Source organism: Tyto alba, unplaced genomic scaffold (genome assembly GCF_018691265.1).
Source record: "Tyto alba isolate M040663 unplaced genomic scaffold, T.alba_DEE_v4.0 Super-Scaffold_38, whole genome shotgun sequence".
Taxonomy (NCBI): domain Eukaryota; kingdom Metazoa; phylum Chordata; class Aves; order Strigiformes; family Tytonidae; genus Tyto; species Tyto alba.
In genome coordinates this window covers 11,697,274-11,724,617 of record NW_024881313.1, presented here as the reverse complement: position 1 = coordinate 11,724,617, position 27,344 = coordinate 11,697,274, and the positions used below count along the sequence as shown (strand labels likewise).

General features: G+C 34.5%; 1 protein-coding gene across 4 annotated transcripts in view; it reads right to left on the bottom strand.

Annotated features, from left to right (window-relative positions):
• The window catches only part of THSD7A (thrombospondin type 1 domain containing 7A), a 290,606-nt gene that overhangs the window by 81,625 nt on the left and 181,637 nt on the right, over positions 1 to 27,344 (bottom strand). For all 4 annotated transcript variants that reach the window (XM_032991409.2, XM_042801868.1, XM_032991407.2 and 1 more), the window contains exons 7-9: positions 26,396 to 26,551; positions 23,705 to 23,908; positions 1,839 to 2,030 (exon numbers count right to left, since the gene is read on the bottom strand). In XM_032991409.2, coding sequence (XP_032847300.2) covers positions 1,839 to 2,030; positions 23,705 to 23,908; positions 26,396 to 26,551 — 552 coding nt within the window. The remainder of the gene's footprint in view (positions 1 to 1,838; positions 2,031 to 23,704; positions 23,909 to 26,395; positions 26,552 to 27,344) is intronic.

Sequence of the window (27,344 nt, the reverse complement as noted above, 5' to 3'; positions counted from 1 at the left end):
GCTAGCTTTCTCAGCAGTAGTTTAGGGATCTCTTCACTACTGCCTGTGTGGTTTGAGACCTGTTAATCCTTGTGATCACTCAGTGCTGATTCTGATCATTGCACAACAGACATAAATAAAATTCACATACTTAAAATCCAGGCTGTGCTTAACTGCTTTGGTGCATCTGCAGCCTTGTAAATTATCTTAAGTTGTGTTAAGTGTCAAAGTTAGAATCAAATGAGTACTATTTAAAAAGAAGCACAAAAAAGTGAAATAATTTTATGGAGTAATTTAGGTTTTCACTTCTGTGGCGTGCTTGTCAGGATGTTAAATTTCTGTCTACAGTAAAACTGCCTAAGCATATCAAAAATCTATGAAGTTGACTTACATGGAAAATCAAGAAGTACATGAATATAAGTTTATATGAATCGTCATATGAAAATGTGGCTCTGCGTTTCCTTTAAAATGAGTTCATTTGACACGCTATAGAAAAAGGGACAACATAAACCCTATTTTGTTTCCTATTTCAAGAGCATTTCTACTTTGTTACATAGATCCATCTAAGTAATTCATTATTTGAATCACCTACTAAAATGAGTGTAACACTTATAGCAAAGGTCCCTTTTAGGGAAAAGGTTGAAAGTGCCTGCTCTGCTACATTTTATTTTTTTTCACAATTAGCCAAATTCTGCCAAATACCCAGTGTAGTTTTAGCAATGAAGTTAACTGCGTTTGCAAACAGAGAAGTGTTTTGGTATACAATGAAGCCTGCTCCTTTCTCTTCCTATTTCTCAAAACAGATATTCTGTTTCACTACTTCCATACCTTACAGCTTTCACTTTTCAGCTAAATTTCATCTTAACCTGAAGTAATAAAACGCTTAACAAGTTTAAAGAGGAACTAAAACAGGCACTTAATCCTTTTATGGTGAAGGCAATTAACTTTACTGTCAGTAATACAAGTGAGTAAACATTTTCCAAGAACTCTTCAGTGGCTATATCTCCTTGATCCCAGTGTTAGCCAAGGCATTTTACTAGTTGGGCCCTGGCACACCTGATGTGGCCAGTTTAGAACCATGTTACATATAGAATACATTTGTTCTATTACCGCCCCACCCAGTTCTCCCCCGTCCAAATACTTAAGAGCAAAACCAAACCAGTTATAGGAAGCATGGAAAATCATCAAAGAATAGACATGAACCTGTATCTAAAACCTTTTTTTTCTTTATATTCCAGCTATGCCTTCTCTTTACATTTGCTGCAGACGTTGCACAAGGACCATTTGTTTGAATGGAAACCATTCACATGAGTGAGGATTTGCAGGATAAAATCAAAGTCTTACTATGAATAAAAATGTTAATGGGTTAACATTAGTTACCAATTTGAGCTAAGAAGCTACAAAAACCATTTGTTAGAATTTTAATCCATTAAAAATCTCATCTTTTCAGTATTCATATGTCTATCCTTCCAACTTGGACCTAAATTAGGGTTATTAACAATCCTCTATAAATATCTTTCATGGAGGTCTGCATAGGATAAATCATTTGCCTTGTTTAATTTTAATAAAAAAAAACCCAAGAAAATCAAATATTTGAAATCAAAATAGTAACAATATGCAGAATAATAAAAATTAGCAACATTAACTGAAATTAGCAAAATAAAATCTCATCTTTAAAACAGCTTTAGGTACCATAAGCAAATGTAGGATACGCATTTAAATATTTTCTTCTATATTCAGAAAACCACAACAGCATCTAATAATTTGTTTCTGTCAAATTTCAAGAAATTACTTTGACATTACAAAGACAGTTGAGAATTCACAATCAAACAACAGTCTGCAAGAGTATGCGACCTTACCTTCACCTGCATACGCCAGAATGGAGCGGGCACGCATCTGCTTCCCTTCTGTGGTTTTGCCGGAGCAGGTGTGTGAGCAGGAGGACCATGCAGACCACATGCTGAGCACACAGTCCTTTGGGCACGGAGCTTCGCAGACAACTGGGATTGGGTAGATAGCATCTCTACACAGCTGTCTGTCAACCTCTTCTCCTGGGAAAGAAAAGGCCAGTAGCAGTCGATCATTTGTTAAATTAACTTAAAATGAGCAATCTAGTCCAGATGGGCACACAAATAAATTAGATTCTGTTCTTCTATATAAACAAGGTAAATAGATTTTTTTATTAAAATTACTTGTCTTCTCTGCCTTGATTCTAGAAGAACATGCTTAAACCTAGTTTAATTTGATATTCTGCTGAAGTGAATTTCAGCCTGTGTGGTCTTTAGGCTTTCATTTTGTTAATATGTGTTTCTTTCCACAGAAAATCCTAGTGTGAATAACAGAGTATATAATATACCTGTGGGAAATTGTGTACATGGAAATGCATGTACAGTAATCACCTAGTCTTCATCAATGTTTGTGGGAGAAGGGGAAAAGTATCTTAACTTCCAGCTTAGCCGGTTTTATAAATGACATTCATCCTTTTAATTGCAGGTATGCATCAAAAGATGAAGAGTTGCAGTAACCCGCAGCCAGTGTCGTCTTTGGTTAGAAAGATCTTAATTTATTAGCCAACCAGTTACACATCACTCTGCATCATGGAAGTATAAAAAGATCTATGTATTTGTATTCTGTCAAACCAATGTACATATTTCATTATAATAAAAAGATCCAGACTGGTATAAATTGTTTAATGAAATACTAGCTAGTGTTTAAGTAGCAGGATTGCTTTTGTTTTCAGTAAGGAAATCATGGGAGCAGTGTGCCCAAGATCTGCCTGAACAGCACCCTAATCACAACGTTTTTTAACGTGATATACAATTTCCTGTTCAAATCAGTTAATATCCATTAAGTGAGTAATGAACGAATGACCACATATTCTGAGGCCAGTAGTCTCACTGACAGTGATAAAAGCCTGAGGATAAATCTTCACTTTGGAGCAGATAATGGAAAAAATGAACTGAGGAGAGATTTTGATTCACTGTTTTAGAATTATAGTCATGTTATCATACAAACCAATTACAGAAAGTTCTTGCAATGAAAAGCACCAGGAACTGAGCAGTAGTCCAAAATGTAATGCCAGTTACAGGGAACTGTGAAAAAGTTGCATCTAAGAGCACACTGGAATCTGAGGCCCTGTTAATCACGTACATTCAAGGCACGGAAAGAGCTAGTTAATTTATAAACAGGAAACCTTTATTTTTAAAAATTTTCTGAAAAGCATATTTCAAAGCATCTAAGAATGCATTTTCTACTACATGATCCTTGCTGTAGTAGGGCATAAAACCTTCTGTTGAATTATGATTCATCTTCTGAAATGTTATTGAAGCATATGTGATCTTGATGGGATTGAATAGGAGTGTCTACAGCACTGCATTTGATACAATCCATTATGTCAACCGTTTTGTTTTAATAGCTAATATCATCAAAATAGTGTCCCATTAAGATTTACAATGAACATGACTTTGATACAACAAAACATTTGTTAGAAATAATCATTAAATACTCTATAATTTAATGATAAAGACACCAGCCAGTGTTAATAACTACCACCTGGATTCTGAAAAGCTAATTCAATGAGAAATGTGAATGCTGTAAATGAAGCCAAAGATCTATAAACACTGCTTTACCCAAGTCTCAAATTAGGCTTTTATTGCTTAATAGAATAATAATAAAATTAAACAGAAACTACATTTTTGTCATTCAAGTTTTAGAGAGTCTTAAAATCTCTCAAATAAGAATGTCTGATAAACTGAGTTCCTGAAAATAGGAGGTTCTTTAGTACTAGTGACATATCATGTGTCCCAAAACTATTAATGACTAAATTCTTTTAAAAAAGGAAAATATGAGGGCCATCCATCCAATATTACATCGCTCTAACCAGTGTCACATATTTTATTCATACAGAATCTTTAGTCACAACAGAACTGCAAACATCAATCTTCCTTGGCTCTGCAAACCAGGGGAAGTCCTACAGCTCATGCTTTTAAAATAGCCTAAAGTAATCATAGTCATCTGAATTATAAAGACCTTTGAGATCAAGTCAGTCTCAATAGCTATATTTTCCCATATTAAAAATACAAATTTGCGTCCTGGCAAAGGCTTCATAGATCTCCCACATCAAGTTCTGCTTCCCTCACTGGGCTCAATCTTTGCATCAATTGCTCCTTCTGTTCATCAGGTCATCACACGCTGACACCAATGCAGGAGGGATTCCTGACTGCTTCATCAGACTGGCATGTGTTTGGGTTGAAGGACAAGATGGAGGAGCAGACTGCAAACTTCTTTTCCAAAGAATAGAAAAAAAATAAAAAAGGGGTGACTCTTACTCTCTAATTGTTCCATTGTCAGGTAAGACTCAATGAGGTAAACTGCTGAGGCACTTTCACACTTTGCAAGAAATACTGCTATTATAATTATGTCATAGTATAAACATACAATACTATATTGAGCTTATTTATTGCCTGCCAACTAAGGTGGTGTTAACTTGAAATTCAAACTAAATTTGGGGTCACAATGAGAAATTTTGTTAATTAGTTTCAGTCTTATATTAAAAAAAAAAAAAAGCCTTAATTCTCTCCCAAAATCAAAGCCCTCCTTCATCCTTTGCTTTTACAGAGAAAATATTATAGAAATAGGTATTTTCCATATTAGAATTTAGTTTTTGTCAACTGTCCAATTCTTATCTGATGAATTCAGCAGCATAAAATGCAGTTGGAAGGAATGTTTCATAATGGGTACTTCTTATCTTCAGGGAAATATTTTATTTAGACTAAATTGTTTCTGACATTACACTAATAATTTTATCAACAACTTGACCTTTGTTGCCTTCCTCTTTAAAGCGCTTTGTGTAGTCAACTACTAGGAACCACTCAGCCATAGACTGGGATCAATGCCAATGTAAAGACTAAAGCTACTTAGAAAAAAGTCCCATTTGAAAAAGTTTGTCATGTGTAGTCCTATATTTTATTTGAAATTCATATGTATACATTTATGTTGCACAAGAGTTGAAGACAGAACTCCAAAAACTCAACTCAGAGGCCCCTGCCCTGTGTTACTTATACTCTAAGCAACAGAACAACAAAAAGTAAAAAATCAGAAAGTTGAAAACAGAATAGGACATTTCTGTAAAGAAAACTCTTCATTTGTTCATTATAATCTGGACTCTAGCAATAGTCCATATTCAGAAACAAGGCCTGTGTAGTTGAGTGATATTTCTCTCTTATACAAGAGATACACATTTTGGGCTGACTTCTCCAAATTGCACTAAAGGGAGTGACTGCATGTAGAAATGGCAGGAGGCAAAAGAGGTTTTCCTTTTCAAGGATTTAAAATGTTAAAAAGTGCTTAAACCTTTGCTGGGATTTTTAGCAGTTTTGTATCATCAGTAAAGAAAGCTCAGGAGAGAGCCTTTCAAATCCAGATCTTTTCCTTGATCTGTTATGCTGGTTCCAGCTAGACAATCAGCAAAGCAAGTCACTATATGAAAACCTCCTTGTGGCCACCTTCTTGGTGTGAAGACCTTCTAGACCAGAACCACTAGTGAACTCCTGAACTGCCTAATTGCTTTAAAATAAACAAACAAGAACAACAAAACCCAACCAAAGAAAAAGAACCCTACCCCTCTACTGAATAAACAAGTTTTTACAGATTAGAGAGGTAACTTGTGAATAGCATGAAGGAAGAACAGTCTAACTATTCATAAGTATCAGACTATATTCATATCACCATTCTTGTTTTATTACATTCACAAAACAGATATGGTATCCATGAAAATTCAGTCTATATGCTAAAGTTTTTGTTAGACCGAAGAAGACCTACATTCTGTGTTTAATGTAGTTGAATCACATCACTCCTTTGTGCTTTTGTTTACTCATCTGTAAAATGTGTCTGATATTTAAGTTTCTTTTAGAATGCATTAAGATCTTTCCAATGGGAAGCACTCCCAGAGCTGGTGTCACTAGAGAGACATGGTAAGTAGATCCTCTTGCTTACTGTGCATCTTTTAATGTGATACATGCTTCAGTGCACAGTAAAAAATTGCTGTCAAATTCTGACCTGTAGTAAATGGAAAGGCAAGTGCTTAACAGAGGGCAAATCTTTTTTAAAGCCTTAAAATGAACAGTAAAATCACTGAAAGATTCAATGAGGCATAGAGAACAACTTAAAAAAAAAAAAAAAAAAACAAAAAACCAAACCAAAACAAAACAAAACAAAACAAAAAAACAACAAACAAACAAACAAAAAGATAAAATAAAAATGCTATGGTCTCTGAAAGGCTGAACTATAACCTGATATAAACTAAGAAAAAATTGACAATAAGATCACAATAAATGGATCAAATCAAGACAGTGCTTTTAACATTAATATTGAACATTATTTTTAAAATGCCTGTCTAATCAGTAAAGAACAGGAATATCACACAGTAATAAAACAAACCTTGTAGTTATATTTTAAAGTTCATAAAAGAACTAATGACAGCAACTGAGCCTAAATGTTAAAACAGCAGACTTCGGACTCTATATTGCTTGGTCAAATGTGTTCAAATGTACTAGTATTTCTGCAACTCTAAGGAAAAACAAAGGCTCAGTTATGCCAATATCTTCTTTTTGTGGCTCATGGTAGCCACATCTGATAGTCTGCTTTTAAGTACAACAGACCATAGGAAACTACAGAGTGTCATTGACGTGTTTTTAAAACTGCATATTTAAAACGAGGATGTAAAAATACAAAAGGATAGAAAAGACCGACAATTCAGAGTACTGCATGATCCAGATGTACTGGTTATACATATGAGGCTATGTACTGTGCTCTATGCATGCAACTATATCGATTATAGGCATCACCTCCTTGGCTTCCTTCTCTTACACATTTTCTTGTCTTGTCAGGGAAGCTCAAAAGGAGGCATACAATGTGTCATCCATTGAAAAACTTCTAAGCACCTGAAATACTTGATAAGGCACGCCAGAGCTCAATTTTTTAAGTGCTTGGTGTTTGTGGGTGAAGAAGTGGTGGTTATTATTTAATTGCCTTCAGTAACACCTCTAAGCATGGAGGCTGCAGGAAAAAAAATGCAGTTAGTTCACACAGTGTTAAAATCTGTGAGCTGTGCTGGTTGCCATTTACTGTTTCCTTCCAATCAACAGGAAAGTATTGCACTGTCTTCTGTATGGGTTGTAAAGCTGAAATGGCCAACAAGACTGTTCTTTGTCTTGAATTCCCGTGCAGTTTCCCACATGCATTCCTCCCACATGAGGACCTATACGTGTCCTTACACTGACTCCCTCGTCAGTCTTCAAATGTGTTGAATGACCTCCTCAAGCTGGCTGAGGAGCCAAAGTTACTGTGTGGACTCTGCTCATCAAGAACAAAATATGCCTATCTATATTCAAAACTTAGTGAAGCCAGATCTGTGGTACGCGCTCAGTCCTGTTTTACATATGGAACTATAACCACTCCCTGTGCCCGAAGTTAGTAAAGCATATGCTTCTCCACTAAGAAGTTTGTACATGCTACAATTTTACACTTTTTTGCATTATTCCTGTAGATATACAAAGATAGTTTGACTAGAAGGGGAAAAGTCTTTAAAAAAAATTTTTTTCTTAGATGTCTGAATTGCCTAAATGTATGTTTTAATTATAACACAGGTTAGAAAATAAGCAAGAAAATATCAGTCCAAAATCTTATTGCTAAAGTTACAAGAATGTAACTACTAGACTGTAAGAGTATAGATAAAGCATTAATGAGTTTAATTGTCATTATTCTAAAGATAATAGAAAAAAAAATCAGTAAAACCACTGAAATAAGAGAAAACTTATTCAAATTTGAAGTTCTATACTAGATTTTCATTAGTAATAACCTTGTCTACACATTGGATGATTAGTCTAATGTGAAATGGGAAATACTTCACATTACAGAAAAGCTATTAAATTTATCAAAACCCATACAGTTATCAGATGCTAGGACACCTTATATCTGCTAATAAGCAGATAGTAATCAATCATCAGGATAAACTAACATTATCATTTTCATTTCTACTACTATTGCATTTCTTTCAAATTACTAAGTGATTACCAGTCCCCGAAGTTCACCACAAAAGGAAAAATCCTGCCTGCCTAGGATGAACTCTCACAGCAAATTAACATTTCCTTCCAAACCATGGTGCTGCAGCAGTAGTGTGGATTTTTCTTTTTTCATTGATCAGATTAGGTAGAGAAATACACTGTAAACTATACATAGGAAAAAGTGAGGGCCCATTCTGCATAATCAGGTGCTTGCAATGTCCTCCTCAAACCTTCTGAAATCTTACTTTTTCTTTATCAGGACTGCTGATTGGAAATTCAGTTTTGTTGTTTGGTTGTGGTTTTTGTTTTTTGTATTTATTTTTTTTTATATATACAAGAGGAACTTCCTGAGGAAAGCTGTCTTTCTCATAGCACACATCTCTAATTAAAATGCATACACAACTGCAGAAGGCTGACCCAGATTTTTCAGCAGGGGGAATTTAGAAGTTAATCTCCGAAAACCTAATCAAATAAGCCATAGGAAGAGGAAACAATAATATTTACATGCAATTCATCATTTACTATCTTGTTTAGCCCAACAACCTTAAAAGTATTTGGAGGGGAAAAAAAGCAACATGTGCAACAGTATCTGACTGACAGACCAATTTTTGCTCTTGAATGAGTTCAGTACTTGTATATAACACATACTTTGATAGACATTAGGAAACTTTAAATGTTTTATTAATCCCAGCAGCCTTCATAACATCTTGACAGTGGTTATTCATATCTGCTCCAAAGATAAAGGCTGTCAACTGAAGCTTTAATGTTCATAAAAAAGCAGTGTCCTTGAAAACAGTAGCAGCATTATGTTACCTTGTATGTAATTACTTTCTGTTCTAGTTCCTGAATGACCAGCTGTCAAAAAATCTCTCTGCATGAGGTAGGTTGATACATTTTCAACATTTTGAATAATTTTTAACCTCTCCAATTAATGAACATAAAGCATCATCAACCTACAATTTATATTCTCAATGTATTCTACTTCATTGGCTCCAAAGTTTTTCAACAAACACGGTGTGAAAAGAGGGTGTATATTTCCCTTGTATTATTCTTATCAAGTGAAGTTTCTGCATTCATTTCTATTGCTTAGGTGCCTAGCATGTAGCTTCAAGTGTTAAATCAGTTGCTAATTCCCTAATCACATGCCTTTCTCTCAACTGCTTTTGCTAAGTAGCATTTGCATTTAATTAAGTACATCTTAATTAGTTGATAGTTAATATTCGTGAAGTCATTTTCTTCTAAGAAGCCTAACTAGAAATGGCACTGATTTCAATGAAGACAAATACACTGGTTTCTCACATCTGTTCATTATGTGAAAATGAAAGTTGGTCTAATAGTTTAATGATAAGACAACATTGTAGGATTGTAAACTGCTTGATTTGGTGATTTGTGTGTGAAAATTTACTGTGTTTCTGGTTTGGATGTAGAATTTCAAGTAGTACCATGCAGTCTATTCTTACTGAAAGAAAAAATATAAACATGATACATTGACTACTTATTCAGAAAAACATCATGAATCTCATAAACATGGACGGATTATTTTTTTTTTTTAATGAGAAACTTGCTAGCACAAGCACATATACTATCACCTTATTTAAATATTTAGCAGGACTGCACACATAAACCAGTGACATATAGAAAAGGCCACTGACTACTCCCCTTTCACTATCAAATACTGGTAGATACAAATACCTTTAAAATATAATACTAAATTTTAAAATATGGGATTTTTTTTTTTAAGCAAACATTTGCAATGAAAAATGACTGATAATGGCAGGAACTAATACTATACAAAAGCAAAATAGTTGGAGCTTAGAAACCCACCATATCCAGTGTTTCTCAAATCAAAGATAATAGCATGTCAACACATTTAAGGAAAAATCATAACATTTTTAAGATTTTCTATTCCTTAATGAGATTAAACACCACATTTTACAAGGAATAACTTTTTTGATGACTATGTGCAATTTTCCTCATGTATTCACTTTATGGGAAATGAAATTTTGACAAGTGGGAAGACAGTGGCCTCTAGAACTCCCACATTCATGCAGAAATCTAATTCCAACAGTACTACCTGAGCACTTCTCCTCCTTCTCTGTAAACAAAGCAATAAATGATAGTACTACACCTTACCTACAGCTTAAGGAGTATCATCTGTTTGTTAACCACAGCTACAACAGTGTGTTAGCAGCTATGCAGAAAGAATGCAGAGGTTGGTAACCCCCTATAAGTGGTTTATAGGAAAACTAAAAGCTGTGAGAGGCATTCTGCTACCGAGGTAATACAGTTCTAGTTCCAAAACTTCTCCCCTCTCCTTATGCTCATCTTAAATTTCATTCATGCAAATTTCAAGAAAAGTAAGTCACTGCTAAGAAATCTAGGACAGTATTCCTTAATGCATCAGGTAAAGGTAAGGCTTTGCACCATATACAAAAGAGTTACAGGAATTATTAAACCTAAAATAACACTTCTTACTTTGAAATAATTACAGCAATAAAGAGTCAACTCTGAAACAAAAATGAAGAACATATTTTAAAGACGTTTATTTCCCTCTAAAATTGCTTCAGATGGGAACCATCTCTGCATGTTCTTTGGATGTAACTGGTTAAAAATAATGAACTCACACCTTCAGATATGATATCAATGTTTCCAGTAATCCCATTTTCATGTCTGGTAATAGAACAATGTGTGTACCTCCATTTATATTAGAGCCATCTATCAGAATTACGGTCCTGTAGATACAGTCTAAATTTGACAGAGGGAAATAAAAACAGGGAAAGAAATATTATTGCTTTATCCAAATAATATTTTCAAGGTAAAATGCAGTGTCATCTGTCACATACATAGGAAGGCCAGATTAAACAGCAGCATAAAAAAATAATATTCCATAACTTTGTTAACTCAGAAATATACAGTAACCTGAAGCATTTGGCTGGGCAGAAAAAAAAAGCTTTTTTTTTTTTCTCCATTAAAGTGCAAAATTCTTATTTATGCTTGAACTCTTTACTCTGTGGGAATCAGAAAAGTGGAAGAAACTGTTCTGCTCTCTCTGACATCTTAACAAGACCATTTTGTGGTATCCACTTTCAAACTTTAGCTCTTATTCCTTTATCCCCTCTATTTCACTATTCTTTGCTAGATTTACTCAGCTTGAAAAACTAAATTACATACTTTTCACCCAGAAAATATGGAAAAAGGTTTTCTAATTCTCCCTGTATTTATTTACATAATTTTGTAAGTGGTAGTGGTGATGACAGCCATGGTATCATTTCCCCCAGGCATACAGCAAACACTTGGCTACCTGCAAAGATCCCAATTAAAAGAAATATATATATACACACACACACACAAGACCAGTTCCTTCAGTATACACAGAGGCACACTGAAGGAGTCATACAGCACCAACTATGTCTTAAAAAGTAACACAGCCTTTTTATCTCTGACACAACACTAAGTTACTGAGTGCATATTTTTTATTATGCATCAAGGACTAACGGAATACATTTCTTGCAGATGATACCTTCTTTGAATTTTCACTACTTCTGATACCACTGAATATCCACCAGCATGAAAGAGGCTGTATCTGAAGTACTAGTGATAATGTGACTATCACTGAAAATGATAGATCTAAATAGAAATACGGAAAAATTAATCCAAATTAATTAAAATGGAAATTTGCAGGAGATTAGTTAAACTGCATTAACATTTTTTATGGCTATCTTTATTCAGAATGAAAGAGAAAATTCTTAAAAAATAGAATTAAGGCCACCTTAATTCTGAATAAGATGATTCACATACACATTTAATATAGTTTAACTATTATTATTTTTTGCAGTTAATTTGGATCAACTTTCCTAAGTGTCTCCATGCAGACAAGACAAAGTAAAGAAAAACTGAAACATGATATTCCTTTAGCCAAAAATCTGCTATACTTTAACTTTCTGTCATACTAGACTTGTACCACAGGAATAGTAGTCCAATATTTCTAACAAAATGCCCAGCAGAGTACCTACACATTGACTAACAACAGCAGTAAGATTTTCCCACTGCTTGACAGATAGTTGAAGCATTTTCATGGTTCATTTGATAATGTAGTCTTACTGAGAATGATAAGGAACAGAGAATGCAAGTGTATTGATCATAACCAAATGCAGTCAGTTTCTAGTGTCAAATAAGCCAATCAAACATCATCTTGATATGAAAGAAAAAGTAACTTTGATGACAGGCTACAGTCCCATTGAGAACAATATCAATATCAGTCATGGGACCAAGTGGGATCAATATGTCAGACCAATAGGCCATTTTAAGCAGAATAGAGAAAGGAGGGGAAAAGTGCTGACAAAGCTATAAGGAAGCAAGAAGACACAGTGCGAATCTGGAGGTTGAGATCACTTGAAAATTCACAGTATATTTCTAAGAACACTTGGTAAAAACACTAGCTCACCTTATAAAGATATAGCTGATCCCAGGATAAAATGGACATTCTTATAAACTTTTCCCAATATAGTGGCAAAAAGATATAAAACTATGACTTCAAAATAAAATTTAAAAATACTTTTTCCGTTTGTTTGTAAAATGTTACAGAAACTCTATTGTGTTTAACTGAAAAAAATTCATTTGACAAGCTTTAGAAATACTGGTAATGTTATTCTGAACATTGGTAATAGTAGGATTTAAAATAGATAGATTTGAAAATCCAACATGTACCTATTTTAGCATTGCAAAACGTCTTTTTGTTTATTTAGAAAACAAGATGTTTTATTAATCACTGGGAATTATATAACTGTTTTTTCACTACTGAGTATTCTCATAACATTTTTACATTCATCAGGTATGGACAAGTAGTGCTGTAGATTTTAAAAAGGCTTCACATGCATTTTGTTGTAACTACTATTTTTAGGTATTTCCTCCTCCTTCCTAATAAGCTCAAAAATAAATGGAGAACAAGTCCAGGTAGGGCAATGGAATGTCAACAATTTCAAACCAGTTCAATTAGAAATTATAATTCTGATGTGCTGATCTGAGCCAGATTAACATTCAGGGAAATGAGTTAAGAATAGAAGCATAAAAAGGAAATAAGAGGCAACACTACAAAAACAGTAGCATGAAAACAATGTGATAGCTCCACCAATGTCAGTAGAACAACAGTGCACGCCACAGTCAATCTATTCAACAATTCCCTACACTGAGGTACTAATCTGTACATTTTAAACACCTACCTTAATGGCCTGGTTTTCAAGAAACACTAAATATCCATAACTTTAATGAACTTCAGGCCTCTCATTTTCTGCATAAATATGACTTTTGGAGGATAACTTTATACATTTAAGCTCATAAATTCACAAAGTTGCATCATATATTTATTAATAAATTCTCCAGCACTGCAGTTTCATCACCAAGTATTTTCCTAGAACTTGGCCACCAACCTTTTAATGTTTTTCCTCTCTCTAACGTAACAGCATAACTTACAACTGAAGACAATGACAAACGGCATGCGGCTGACAGAATATTAGATGAATTTTTCAGTTTGTCAATTATCTAATATTTCACAACTATACAGTAAATTTGCAGCAAGTTTACAACTATGCATTCATAAATATCTGTGATACCTCTTGTCACACAAAAAAACCTGTACTTCAGAAGGGGTTTTGAGAGAATAACAAAAATTATTTTATATAGTAAAAGATGATTGCAAACATTTTCTTTGCATTATTCATTCAGCTGCAGATAGTAAAGAGTTGTCACTCTGTATGTAATCCGACAGCTCAATTCAATCACAGTTAAAACACAGGACCCAAGAGGTGTAAAAGAGATCACCGCCACTGTCATGTTTACACATTTCTGAGAAATGGTTTTATAATTGATTTCATGGATGCTTCTGTCCGTGTCCTACTAGTGGCAGATAAAATGCAGTCTTTGGAGAACATCTTTTTATCCATCTTGCAGTGAATATCTTCTCATCATTACAAGTGGAAGACACAGCATGCCTTTAGGGAGCTCAGACTGTGAATTAATCTTGTCTTTTGGAAACATTTTCATAACTGATTCCTCTCTAGAAGACTAAAACTAACCCATCCATTTGACTTTTCCTTTCTCTCGGCCTCTAAGTATATGGATTCAGAGAAACAGCAATCAGGAAAGCAACCAGTGATAAATACCGCTATATCTTATAAACCTATGCTAAATTAAGGAAATACAATAACATTATCACACAACAAAACCAGAAGTAGCAGGAACACATCTGCAAGTATAGGGACATTATAACTTTTCTACTTCATGAATAAGTTATACAAGCTAACATCCTACAGTCACAGAAATCTGTCAGTTTTCACTGCAGATTTGCACCTACTCAGAGAAATCAGCTGTACCCTGGAAATAAAGCTCCTTTCCCCTACTAGAAGTATATCACTAGTTTTCTAGAAGGCTCCTGCAAGATTTAAGCTGCTTCTAGCTAGCATTATTCTTCCTCTTGCCCTCTTAAAAAAACAACAAAAATTAATCCATTCTGAGATATTCACAACAAGAGATTTGATGTAGTTTCTAATTAATATATTTTATCTGGAAAACACTAATGCAGCAATTTGGTATTTATAAAATAATATTGGTACCAACAAAGGATGTCTCAAATCAGTAAAATTAAAACTAAACATCTGATAATTCCTAGGGCAAGATTTACACAACTAAGCCATAAATTACCCCCTAAATTATTCCAAGAAACTGAACAGCCATAAATGACAGAATTAAAGTTGCCTTTGTATAATGCAGTTTCTTTAATTGCATAATAACACACTTATTATTTTTCCATTGGGTCCCTTCCTTCTTCAGATCACAGACAGGAAACTCCTTAATGAGTAGCTATTTGGTATTTTCAGTTTTATTCTCTTTGTTCAAGGCACGAGCCTATGTTTTATTCACCACATATTAATTAAAAGTGTTATTAAAACAATCGGTAGTTTTTCTAAGATCTTTCTGTCATGGCTATCAGACACCCACTGAAACATTTATTTTCAGAACAGTCAAGATGTGATAAGTCAGTAATATTTTTATTTTTCTGATGCTGAACAAAAGTGGAACAAAATTTCTGAAGAAGGAAAAACTAAGGCTAGTTGTCTCAAAACATTCATTATGACAAAATGCCCACTTAGTCTCCAAAGGAGATATATCCATTTCACAAATAAGTAGCAGGTTCTGTGGGGAAAATGTCATGTAAACATAATTAAATACTTAAAGGCTTTCACCTGATACATTCACATAAGGACCAGGCAAACAACCTTAATTTCTTAATGTTTGAGGCCCTCTCTTTGCAACCTAAAATACTCAATTTTGACATAATATTTCTTTCTCATTTTCTAGTTTAAAACAGAAGCCATAGTAAATAGTGATAGAAATAATACTTCTGCCATGGGTATTACACTGACTGGACACCTACTGCTCTGCCGGAATAGACTATAACATGCTGTGTTCCTGCTCTAGAAGTGACAAATTTCCTTTTCTCTTCTACTCCAGCTTCTTATTCAGCTTTATCTTCTCCAGACACTAATCCCAGCCTGTCACCTCGCTGTCCCTTTCACTTGGCCCTGCCAAGTTCTCTCCAGCTGCTTGTCAAATCCTCCCTTGGGTTGGCTGTCACCCTGAATCCCTCCCCAAATCTGTTCCTAATCCCTGTCACATATAGACACTTCATAATTTCCTTTTGAGTTCCTTACTTGCTTGCAGCAAACCGTTCCAGAGGAAATTAGGGTCAAATCCTACCTTTCCCCAGCTCTTAGCTTCATTGATTGATAAGTACCAGTTTCTCCCTCCTGTCTTCCATTTTGCTTTTCACCAAATCCCAGGGGCAAATCTATTCCTTTTCCCACTGCAATAGGTCTGTGACTCTACATAGCTGAAATCCTGCCAAAAGCTACTTGTACCCCAAAATCTGAAACCAATTACTGGCAGCACTGGAGAGACTGGGATCCTCAGCTGTTTGCTCTAATTTGGAGTAATCATTGTGGCTAAGTACATTTTACTCATACTTTGAAGTTTCTTAAGTATTCAGCAGAGACGGTGCTTGTGCGGTGCACAGGAGTTACAAGAATTGCAAAATGACACAGATTCTTTTATGTCTCTTTAAATTGCCACTGGAACAGTTATCTTGTGAAATCAAATATTTATTGGCAGATAAGAGTGGTTTTACTTTAATCAGTACTCAAATTATGATCTGAAAGAAAGGTCAGATAGTGAGTTGCTGAAGACTGGAAGTGCTGAGAATAAAATTCCTATTTATTCTGGCTCAATGTGACTGCCTAATGAAAATGTTTTAATCGTCACCATTTATCAACACAAGAGTTTCACAGCTTTGAAATTTGATAATGTTTATTAAGAAAATTTAGCATTAGCATGCAGGTTGTCAGAAAATATAAATAATCCTGTGCAACCTTTTTCTCTCAGATGGAAAATTGTCTCACATCAAATCTAATGAGAGGATACTGTCTTAAAACATTTTATCATAAAGATTAATGATTAGTACTGTGTAATATAATCTTCCAAGAAAGTGGTATTAAATTTATAACTATGTAATATTATTATGATATGTAACATTATCTCTTCTGAGTACATTTTGTAAAAATAATTGAAGTATTTTCTGAGTCTGTTCTAGAGAGTTAACACAACACACAAATCCAAAATAAATTAATTTCAATATGTGGTCTATAAATCCAGATTTATAAACCATCAGTAAGTCCATAAACCCTTTTTTCTCCTGTTTCATAACAACATCATTTGAAGTAACAAATGGAAATATCGTAAAGCATTAAACTGACCTTCCCAAAAAAACAACTGTTTTGAAATGTATCTACAATTATCCTTCTCTGTATTCTTACTATCATGAAGCTTGGAGTGAAATCAGCACTGGGTTCCTGTTTTGCAGGCTGCTATGCAAATCAAAATTTATGCATCAAAATCTCCCCCTCATTTACCCACTGCTATAACATGCAGTTCTTGCAATATCCTACTTTTCCACCTGGTTGCACCATCATAAACAAAAGCAGGCTACTAAGAGTGTGCATTATATGAAACATGTAATTGCACTATTGTGGTGTATTTCCAAAATATTTGTGCTTCCCAACATGGCAACTTCTACTCCTAGGTGTGCAGTACATTTTAAGTACACCAGTACAACTTCTCTGCAAAGATGTTATAGTACATTTTTGAAGCAAACATGCCAAACCCCATCAAACTCCTCTGACTAGGCAGTCAAATTATGATCTATGACACAACAAAAAGATTTTGGTAATTAAGTTGGCCCACTAATTTTTAACATGATTGCATTCTTTATGAAAATTATTTTCTCTGTAGGGACTGCCCATACCAAGTGCAATTCTCTTCAAAAATATACGATAAATTGGAAACAAGGGATATGATAAAGGGAAACAATGGTCTATTGCACTGTCATAAGTGATAACTGTTTATTATGCAGATGAGACTCTGGTTTTGTCTTACTTATCCCTTTAATTGAAATCATTGCATTATATTCCAGGCCAACTATTAAAGACACTGACAAAGAAAGTGATGTATTTAAGTCATTTCATATAATGAAATCACTTCATTTTATACAAATACTAAAAGCATTCATTTTTATATGGAACTTCATAGAGATATGTCCACTTGCCTAACATCAGGATGAGAGACAAAAAGGAATTGGTATGACATATTAAATGTGACCTTTCATTGACAGAATAATTATCAATAACCAAACTTCCCGATAACTAAAATGGAATAGTTAAGCAGTAGTGTGCACTAATTCTTCCTTACATTCCTTTATAGTAAAAAAGCAAATCTTCTTAAAAAGAAATGCCTTAAAAATCCAATTATCTGAAACATAACGTCCTGAAAGCATCAATTTTTAAGTCCTTTAAACTGATGTATTTTATCCTCAGTAACAAATACTTACACACAACAAACATTCAATAAACATGTTCAATAGTTTTTATGTAACCAGACAAACTAAAGGAAAGAAAGGACCAGATTATAAATTTCATATCCTATGTGTTTACAGTGAAGAACAAAGTATACATCTTACATTTCATTTAAATGCCTCAGATAGTCAGCCAAAAAGCTGTTAGGTAGAAAAGAACGGTTCAAATCAATTCTGTAATGATGTTAGCTAAGAAATTAATATTGGGAAATGATGACTAATGCCCATATAACCAAGTTCCTGTAAGCATAAGGCAGTATGTGCTAAAAGAAACTGTCATTAGCTACTGTATTTTTCTACTAATTGACTGCTGAGCACTGGCCAGATTTTGATCTGGGTTCTCTTACCGTATTACCTCAATAATTCAATGTAATTTGAATTTGAATCTAGCTTTTCAGTCTTTTAAAGAACTAAGTCATAAAGTGACACAAAGTAGGTATTTTCTTTTAAATAATCATTACAAAATCCAACCAGTCTGATGGTTTCTTCATTCAATGCATATAACAACACCATGAATAGGGTAGAAGAAGTAGTCTATACATGGGGACACCTAGAAAGCTTCCATTGATTTTCTTATTGTTTCCCATTATGAAAATTAATGAAGACCATTTAACATATATTTGATTCAAACCATAAATATACAGAGCCAGTTTTTAAACCAGCCAAAATATTTTAATTGAAAATCATTGCACCAGCTGATCTTCAATTTTTCTTGATGCTTATTCTATATATTTAATTAGATGCCTATTGTAAGAAGATACAAAGCCACAGGATAAAAATTAAGATATGAAAATGCAGATGTTGATCAGGAAACTATAGAAGAAAATTTAAAGTATATGAAGAAATTTATAAGCTCTTCCACAAAGTAAAATTCAATAAAAGGAATACAAGAAATATTTCATAAACAAATATTTCTAAATTTAGAGAAAAACGGTAAAACAACTAAATCCTATAGGATTGTCATACAGATGCATTATGGTGTCTTCAGTCAGTCACACTAGATGATAATAAACATAGATAAAGGAAATGTATACTGCTCCGTTTCCTACGAAGTAGATAAACTGATTGGTTTGAAATGTTTACATCTGAGTGTCTTAACAAAACACAGGAGTTTACCTTCTATATCTTTTAATTAACTACCAATGCCATTGTTTTGCCCCCCAATATTGCAAATGGGGTACAGCCCAGCCCTTTACATCAGGATATACTGATGTCACCAATGGTTTGAATATGTGCTCCAGTCTTAGGAAGACCAGACCTGTATCAACTGTGTCCATCCAGGTGCCAGAAGAGAACTCATGGCACTCAGCTACATCAGCACACAACTCTGCCTAGGCAACTTCAGGAACAATTTTGCTACTTCAAAAAGTCACGGGAATTTGCATACACATGAACTGCCTTGCTGTTGCCATGTCTCCCTCTTCTAAGACTAGTCATCTCTCACAGCTGTGAGGCAGGACATGGCAATGAGTCCATTCCTTTCCCCTGTGGAGCAAACTGTAACCCAAAAATTAGTGAGCTTGAACAAGGTCCGGAAGAAATTTGCCCTTTGAAAGTGAGATCTGTTTTATCCAGAGTAACACATGCAGTGGTACAAATACCAATATATTAGAAAGGCTGTAAACTAATTTATTATTTACACGTTCCTACAAAATGAGTAACTCAATTCAGCCTACTGTCTTAGGATCAGAAACACACTACTGACACCACAGCCACTGCTAATGCCTGTGCTACAGAGTTCTGCACAAAGATAAAAACCTAAAAGACCATAATGAATGAACCAGCATTTTGTAGACATTTTCAGCAATAGTTAATTTTCCAGATTTTTATATCAGAAATTATTTTGCCCTATTTACATATGATAGCAGAAATGTATCTGTTGCGGAGTGTAGAAGTGGCCAGCTCTCCTACTATAGGCCAAGTCTTTAAATAATACAGAAATATTTTTGAAACAGTATTATTCATAGATTGACATAGCTACAGAGAAATAGAACAAATTAATTTGTTGTAAACCACTCTTTTGAACTGCATTAAAGAACTTAATAATAGATAATATGTACATACGTATGTGTGTGCGTGCATTCAAGTAAGCTTTATATATATATTATATATATATATAAATACATCAATTACAATTTATTTTTTAAAAAAGTCATTCTATCATCAACAAAAGTTAATATGTAGCATGGAATATTAGCCAAAGATCTCTAATTAATGTATACGATCTCTAAATAATGTATATGATGGAGGAATTCTGATCAGCTTCTGTCCAATCTTGGAGTTTCCACAACCAAAAGGATTTTTTTTTCACCCGAACTAGCTCCTTTGTAAAATTTCCTGGAAGGCTGACTAAGAATATTTATTCTGAAAAGGTTCTTTCCACAGTAAAAGGCTGAAGTTCTGTTTATATAATAAAATACATCAAAATTCATTACAGCTTCTGCAATGACAAGCTGGGGTACTGACTGTCATTTTTTTTCAGCGTGAATGAAAATTCTGATTACTGCAATCCTCTGTGGAATGACAATCATAGGCCTCCAGCAACAACAAGGCAGGATAATCTACTGTTTGCTATTGTCTCAAAGGCTGTAATGACTCTTATCTTTACACCAAATTGAAGAGAGAAGCTCATCCCCATTATATAAAACAATCTCATAAACACAGATACTTGATTCTAATTGTAAAGTAAAACACCCAGGTCAAGACATGTTATCCCAACTAATTATGCTTTAAATATATAGAATGATGCAACAGTCTACAGAAAGAGAAGATACTCATCAGTGTTGGGTTTATCTCACATTTAAGCAATACATTTACAGTACAAAGCTTATTCTGAAAATTACAATGCCAGCTTTTTTCATTTTATAAAGCAGAATCCAAAGGGAAAATACTTTTTTGTTTGAAGACGCTTAAGTCCCTTTGATCCAACTTCTCCTATCCAGGCTCTGATTTAAGATTGGCTAATTAATTCATATGAAAACAAACAAACAAACAAACAAACAAAAACACCAAACTCAAACAAACAAAACAAAACAAAAAAACAAAACCAAAAACCAACTCTTGAAGAGACTGAAGAGAATATTGTTAAGCAAATATTAGTTCAGTTTAAATAACATCACAAACTTAGGTGATAATGCTTTCCACACACTGTTTCCCTTCACAGTCATTTTTACTTGTAAAACTGAATGAAATTCCCTGTGTGCCATGTAGATCAAAATTATAGCAACACACTATTATATAAATTATATATCCTGTTAACTGAACCACAGTCTTTAACTGACAGTCAATGTAGTCTTCTCCAGGAAGTGCTCAAAGAACACTGAATATCACAGATTTCATATGATGGTTAATTTAAACCATGATGTTTAGACAATGGAAGAGTAGCATTCTCCAAACTTTATTTTAATGCAAACTACCCTGCAGTTATGGGGTTTAGTGCAAAAACTGCCTGATTGCAAGGTGCTGCTCTAGATTTTGCAGAGCAGAATCCGGATGGCTGCAACAAGTGTTTGGTGAAGAAGGTGTATCAGGGGTACGCTGTGCCAGGGTAGGAGGCCAGAGGACTAGATGGGAGCTACCTGGGAAGAGGTGATGGTATGTGTTTAGAGGAGCATTTAAGAGTTGCCTACAGGACTTTCAGAGGGTTGGTGCTATGGGATGCAAAGTAAGGAGATGCTTGAGCAGTTAGCTTGGAGGGAGAGACTAGCAAGGTTGGTGGGTCCTTATTGCATACTTTGTTTCCTTCTACTATATCATGCTAAACTTTATCAGGAGGAACCTAAGCAAAATCCACTTGGTATTACTGATGAAGATCACAGATCGTTTACTAAGAGAAGGATGGTATTTCATGGAAGAGCTGATGCAATCCACTACATTACTCTCCATTGCTTTTGCACTCTACCAAAATATACTGAACATATATCTTTGTGGGTGATTGGATCTTTGCAAAACAAACCATAATTGCAATTTGTTTTGTCCTTTCTTTGAAGCTGCACCCACAACTCTTTAAAGACTGACAGACACATGACCAAAGCCTGACTTCTTACTCCTTCTGGGACAGATTGCTGATATAGTCAGTGTATAATGACATATAATTACAGCAATATATAACACCATATAATTCAGAAAGACAGAGAGACAAAGATTAACACTGGAAGTAAAAAAGTTAATCACAAGTCTTACAGGTAAAATTTGGCCGAAACCAAAGCCCATGCAGTGCAGAGAGCAAATCCTTTGAGTTTGAAATAGAACAGGAGAAAATACCATATACATAAAAGATATCTCAAAGCTTAGTTGCTTGGTTGCATGCTCCAAATGTATTATGGTTCCAACAAATTATAGTCAGTATAAATATAATAAATATCAATATAAATACAAATAAATAAATATATAGTCAATGTAAATATAATAAATTTAGTCAATATATGTCTATATTACAATTTAGTAAAAAATTAAGTTAACCAGAAGTGAGACGTGAGAAAATACCACTGCTCAAAACCAGAAGCCAAACTAGCCAAAATCTAGTAAAGCAAAAAAATACACTTCCTTTTTGCTTTACTTTTTTTTTTGCTATTACCAAAAAAAAAAAAAATCATAATTATTTAAGAAACACTTTCATCTATGAGGAAAGGGTCATTTTTAATTTGAAAATGCATATGAACAAAATTTCAAACAGTGTCAGTATTGTTTCCAAGAAATTATTGTGAAGGGAAATTTTCTGAGATAGGGATATAAAATATAGTAGATTCAATATTGTAATTCTAGGCTAATCTCTTTCTGAGCTGTAAAAACGTTTACCAGTTCTCTTAGGTGTATGTAGAAAAATAAAGCTTACACTCTAAGGTTTTAAATTTAAGCCCCAAATCTCAATTATGACCCAAAGTCTTGAACATGAAAGGTCAAGATTTAAATCTCTCTATAATCAACTCTTATTACTCCTGAACAATTTAATTGCAAAATATTTTGTGCAGCTATTAAACACTCATCAGATGTGTCCTCTTGCTTAATCCTCTACAGGGACTTAGAAGTCTCTTACCATAACTACAGTGTAGTCAGTACAATTATTTTAATTTATATGCTGCTCTAGACTATAATATTACTAATGAATAAGGACAGTAATTCATGAATCTTTTGTAGATTAAAGTATTTTGTAAGCGGCTTTCAAAATTGGCTTTTATGACTGTATCATGCAAAGTCTGTTTTCTCTCACAGAAGATAATTGAATAATGGTGGTATTTTTTTTTGACCTTTTAAAGACGCAAGACAGCTTGGACTGTCAAACCAACTCCACAACACACATCAAACCATGCTTTTTAATAAACACATTATTAGTTTTCTTCCAGCTATACATACTGCAATGCATCTTGCTTTACTCACACTTTATTTGGTTCTGGATTCAGCAGATCAGCTTTGTTAGTGGGATTACATCAGGGAATTTGGTCAAGTCATTGCAGGCATGAGTCTGACCTACTGAATAACAATAGCTGTTTTCTATTTACTTTTCTCAAAGTCTCTTTGGTAACCTTTGAAAATCTATGGTGTGTAGGCAAAGGAGTTTGATTCTAGAGCAAGTAGAGGGCCTATCTTTCCTAACCAATACTAATGGACATTTCTCTCTATTTCAGAGAAAGCTGAGAACAACAAAAACTGCTACCCTTTTGGACTATACTTCAGCATCTTTAACTGTGGGAAAAAAGCATCTTACCATCACTGGTGATGCAGATGACAACAGGAACCTGCGTACCAGGGCCGCATGGCTTCTCATTGTCAGGAATGCACTCCTCCAGACCAACAATTCTCCAGTCGTAGCAGGAGGGCTCTTCACATGGGATGGCTTCCAGCAGGTGAGGGCAGTTCCCCGTTCCCCCTGTAGGCTCATTGGTGATGTGCCGTTTCCTTAGTTTAAAGCCTGAAGTGTCAATGAAAAAACAATGGGCAGAATAATTCAATTCTAAAATGGAAAATGAAGGTATTTTTATCTACCTACACCTGAGTGAACAGTTCAGTTTCTCTTCTTTGTAAAAGATACCAGACACTCAGCGCAGCACTGTGTTTTACATAACTCGGTAGAACAACTCATTAAAGAAGGAAGAGATGTAAAATTTAACAAGAGCATCAAAAGTTTTCAGCTTATTCAGTAAACTTTGGCTTAAACCCCTGTTTATCCTAGTCATATGTACTCCAAGGGGAAGACAGTAGTCATTTCCTGTATATCACTCTTGCCAGATCCATCTCATCTAACAAATCTTGACTAGATTGCTGGGTTGTCATTTCTCAAATACGTTGTTTCTTTTATTTCCAGGTATCTTCCAACAGGGATGGATTATCAAGTGAAGTCAGTTTATAAACACTTCTCCCCACACACCCCCCCACCAAAAAAAAAAAAAAAAAAAAAAAAAAAAAAGACTACATTGACAGAAAAGGTATGAAAATAAACTCAAGAAGTCCTATGAACAAATTTTCTGTAATTAACATCACAATATTCTCTTGCAAGTATTTACAAATTTCCTTAAAACTATCTAAGCTCATTTGGGATCAGAGAAACTGATGGGCCTTTATAGAATGTGTCGTCCGCCAGGTCAATGTCAGTCTCTAAGAGTGTCCCTCTCTCCCACTTTCAGGATGGCATGTTGAAAAAGCCAGACTAAATCTATAGTCAGAACAACCTAACCAAGCTAAATGGATTCAGGAAACAGTTTCTCATGTAATAATTTTCTATAGTATCTGATATATCTGATTGTAGTATTTTAACTTTGGCAAAGGTTTGTTTCTTTTCACATCTCTTCCCAGCCTCTTTTATTTTATCTCAATATTCAGGTAGGTTAGTAACACAGAGATATTTTTTATAAAATACTACATATGACTCTGTGATTTTTACCAGGACACAAACTAAACAGGAGACAGTTTTCAAACACGTATGTGCAAGAATTTGTTTTCTGTTTGAGGATGTGCCTCTTAATTTAATTATAATAAATACTACTTTAAAAATACATTTCCATGTATCTTTTTTTTTTTTTCTAAATTGAAGAGGTCAGCCAAATTACGTTCAAATGGTTTACTAAGCCTGCCACAAAAGGCTGACATAATTTCAAAAAAAAGAACTCCAGTGTCTACTGCAACAAAGGAGGCAAATGGTCCACAGTAAAGGGCTATTCCTGAAATATGTAGAGAGACTTGTTGCTAAAACTGGGAGTGCCTGTACAACTTCTACATCATTCTCTTAGAAGAACTGTCAATGCAATTATAAAATAAAATATAAGAATTTCCACATAAGAGGAAAACATTGGCAGTTGAGAAAGATCCCTATTCATGTGTACAGGAATAAAGACTTGCATAAAGCACATCCTAATACATTTCCATTAGGCAGGTGTCCAAATCAGTCTCACAAACCTAAACATTACCCCAAAAATGTAGCAAATCTTTCAGTGATGGAACAGCAACAGAAATAACTGACTACTAGACAGCTGTACTCAGAGGAGACTTAATCTAGTAGGTCTACAGACTGAAATGCTTTTTCCTTCTTGAATTGATCAAGGTTGGGTTGCATTACCATGAGACAGCATTGTAAAATTTTCATTATTGCTGCCCAGACTGATGTGTAGTTAGCAGTATACCAGGAAGAAGCAGCTAAGCTATAATGGTAATTACAGTTGCTCCTTCAAGTGGACATTTGTGGCTGCCCTTTCTTAAGAGTGTTTTCAATCAAGAAACCGAGTCTGTATTTTCAACTTTTGTCAAATAATCACATCACAGCAATGACTAAGCCAGTTTTTCTCATTTACAGCCAGAAGCCTGCAAACTTCTTACATGAAGCCCTTGTCACTGTACTTTTGCTTTCCTATTTTGATGTCAGGTTACTACAATCTGCTCTGCATAGGAATAAACTGTAAAATGTGAAAATTGAAACTAGTACATACGTCATCAGTAAAAGTGTCACTTACCAACAACAAATGCTCCCAGCTCTTTGCCAGAGCATGCTTTATGGTCTACTGGTGAATGCTTAAGCTATTACTGAACTGTAAACCTTTGAGTGACTTGGACACTGTGCACCTCTGGCTCCTTCCGTCCTCCTTTTGAGACAGTGCCAGAACTGTGATTTGAACAAATATACAAACTGTATCCCTTTCAGTTTGAGAGGAAGGTTTGAAACTGGAATTGACCTGTAATAACCAAAATTGACCTTGAGAGCCTAGTAAACGGCCTACATTTTCGCCAGCTTTGGTGAAGCTGTAATGCTAAATATAGTCCAAATTCAATCACCTTTTTTTGATGCTTAGAAGCACTGGATATACCCTTCTTGGTACAAAATTTTTTATGCTTGCATAGCCAAAGGTTCCTAGTGACTTAGGAATATGAAATAATCACCATTAAAAGTCTTCACTGAATTTTTACATACCCTTCTTGGCCTGAGGGTCATCACAGCTTTCATAGGTGCATGGTCCCCAGGCTGACCAGGCTGAAGTCTCACACTCTGTAGGACAAGGGATATGGCATAGCTGGGATGTGCTGGGAAGAGGTCCTGTACACAGCTTACGGTCCACTGGCCTCGAGGCTGTCAAAAAAAAGTCAACACATTACTCACGTGTCACTTGTCACGATCCTCAGCTCTAAGTGGACAAACCCATCCTTCATTCAGGCTGCTAGCTCATCATTTTAAATCTGATGAAGTGATGCAAAAATGCCTGTCTTGAAAAAATTAAACAGAAGTCAGTTTACTCTCTGCATGAACAGAACCAAATCCGATTACGTGGAGTCAAGACAGTAGATACTAGAGCACCCTCTCAGACCTACTCCTTTCATTTAATGGATAGATTATATTACTATAACATTGTTCATATTGCACTCTGTGTAAATCAATGTTCTGCTGTCTTATTGAGTATGTTTTCACTTAAGAAACTGAACAAAAAACTGTATAAAACCCTTTGCTCCTATATGATACTATAAGTTCAAAAGCCTGGTCAATTAATATTTAGAAGATTATATTTAAGCTATAACCTGAAACACAGTTAAAATTATGACAAAATTTAGTTTTTTCTTTTACTCTAAAGACCTTCAAGTGCACACTCAGCAATAAGATTTGTACAATAAGAGCTTTAGTTCAAGAAAGGCTTTTAGATACATATATGTTTTGCATATAATATAAACATATATACACAATATATTTAAAATAATTAAAACTCTGCACAAGACAATTTATTTTTTCATTAAGGTATTATTAATCTATAAGGATACATGTGAAGGCAGTTTCTTCTGTCCTTTAAGGATCAATAAAGCTTGGAACAGGCTCCTTCCATAATTTACTCTTGAATTCCCAGGTTACACAAATAATAGGACAACTCTATAAG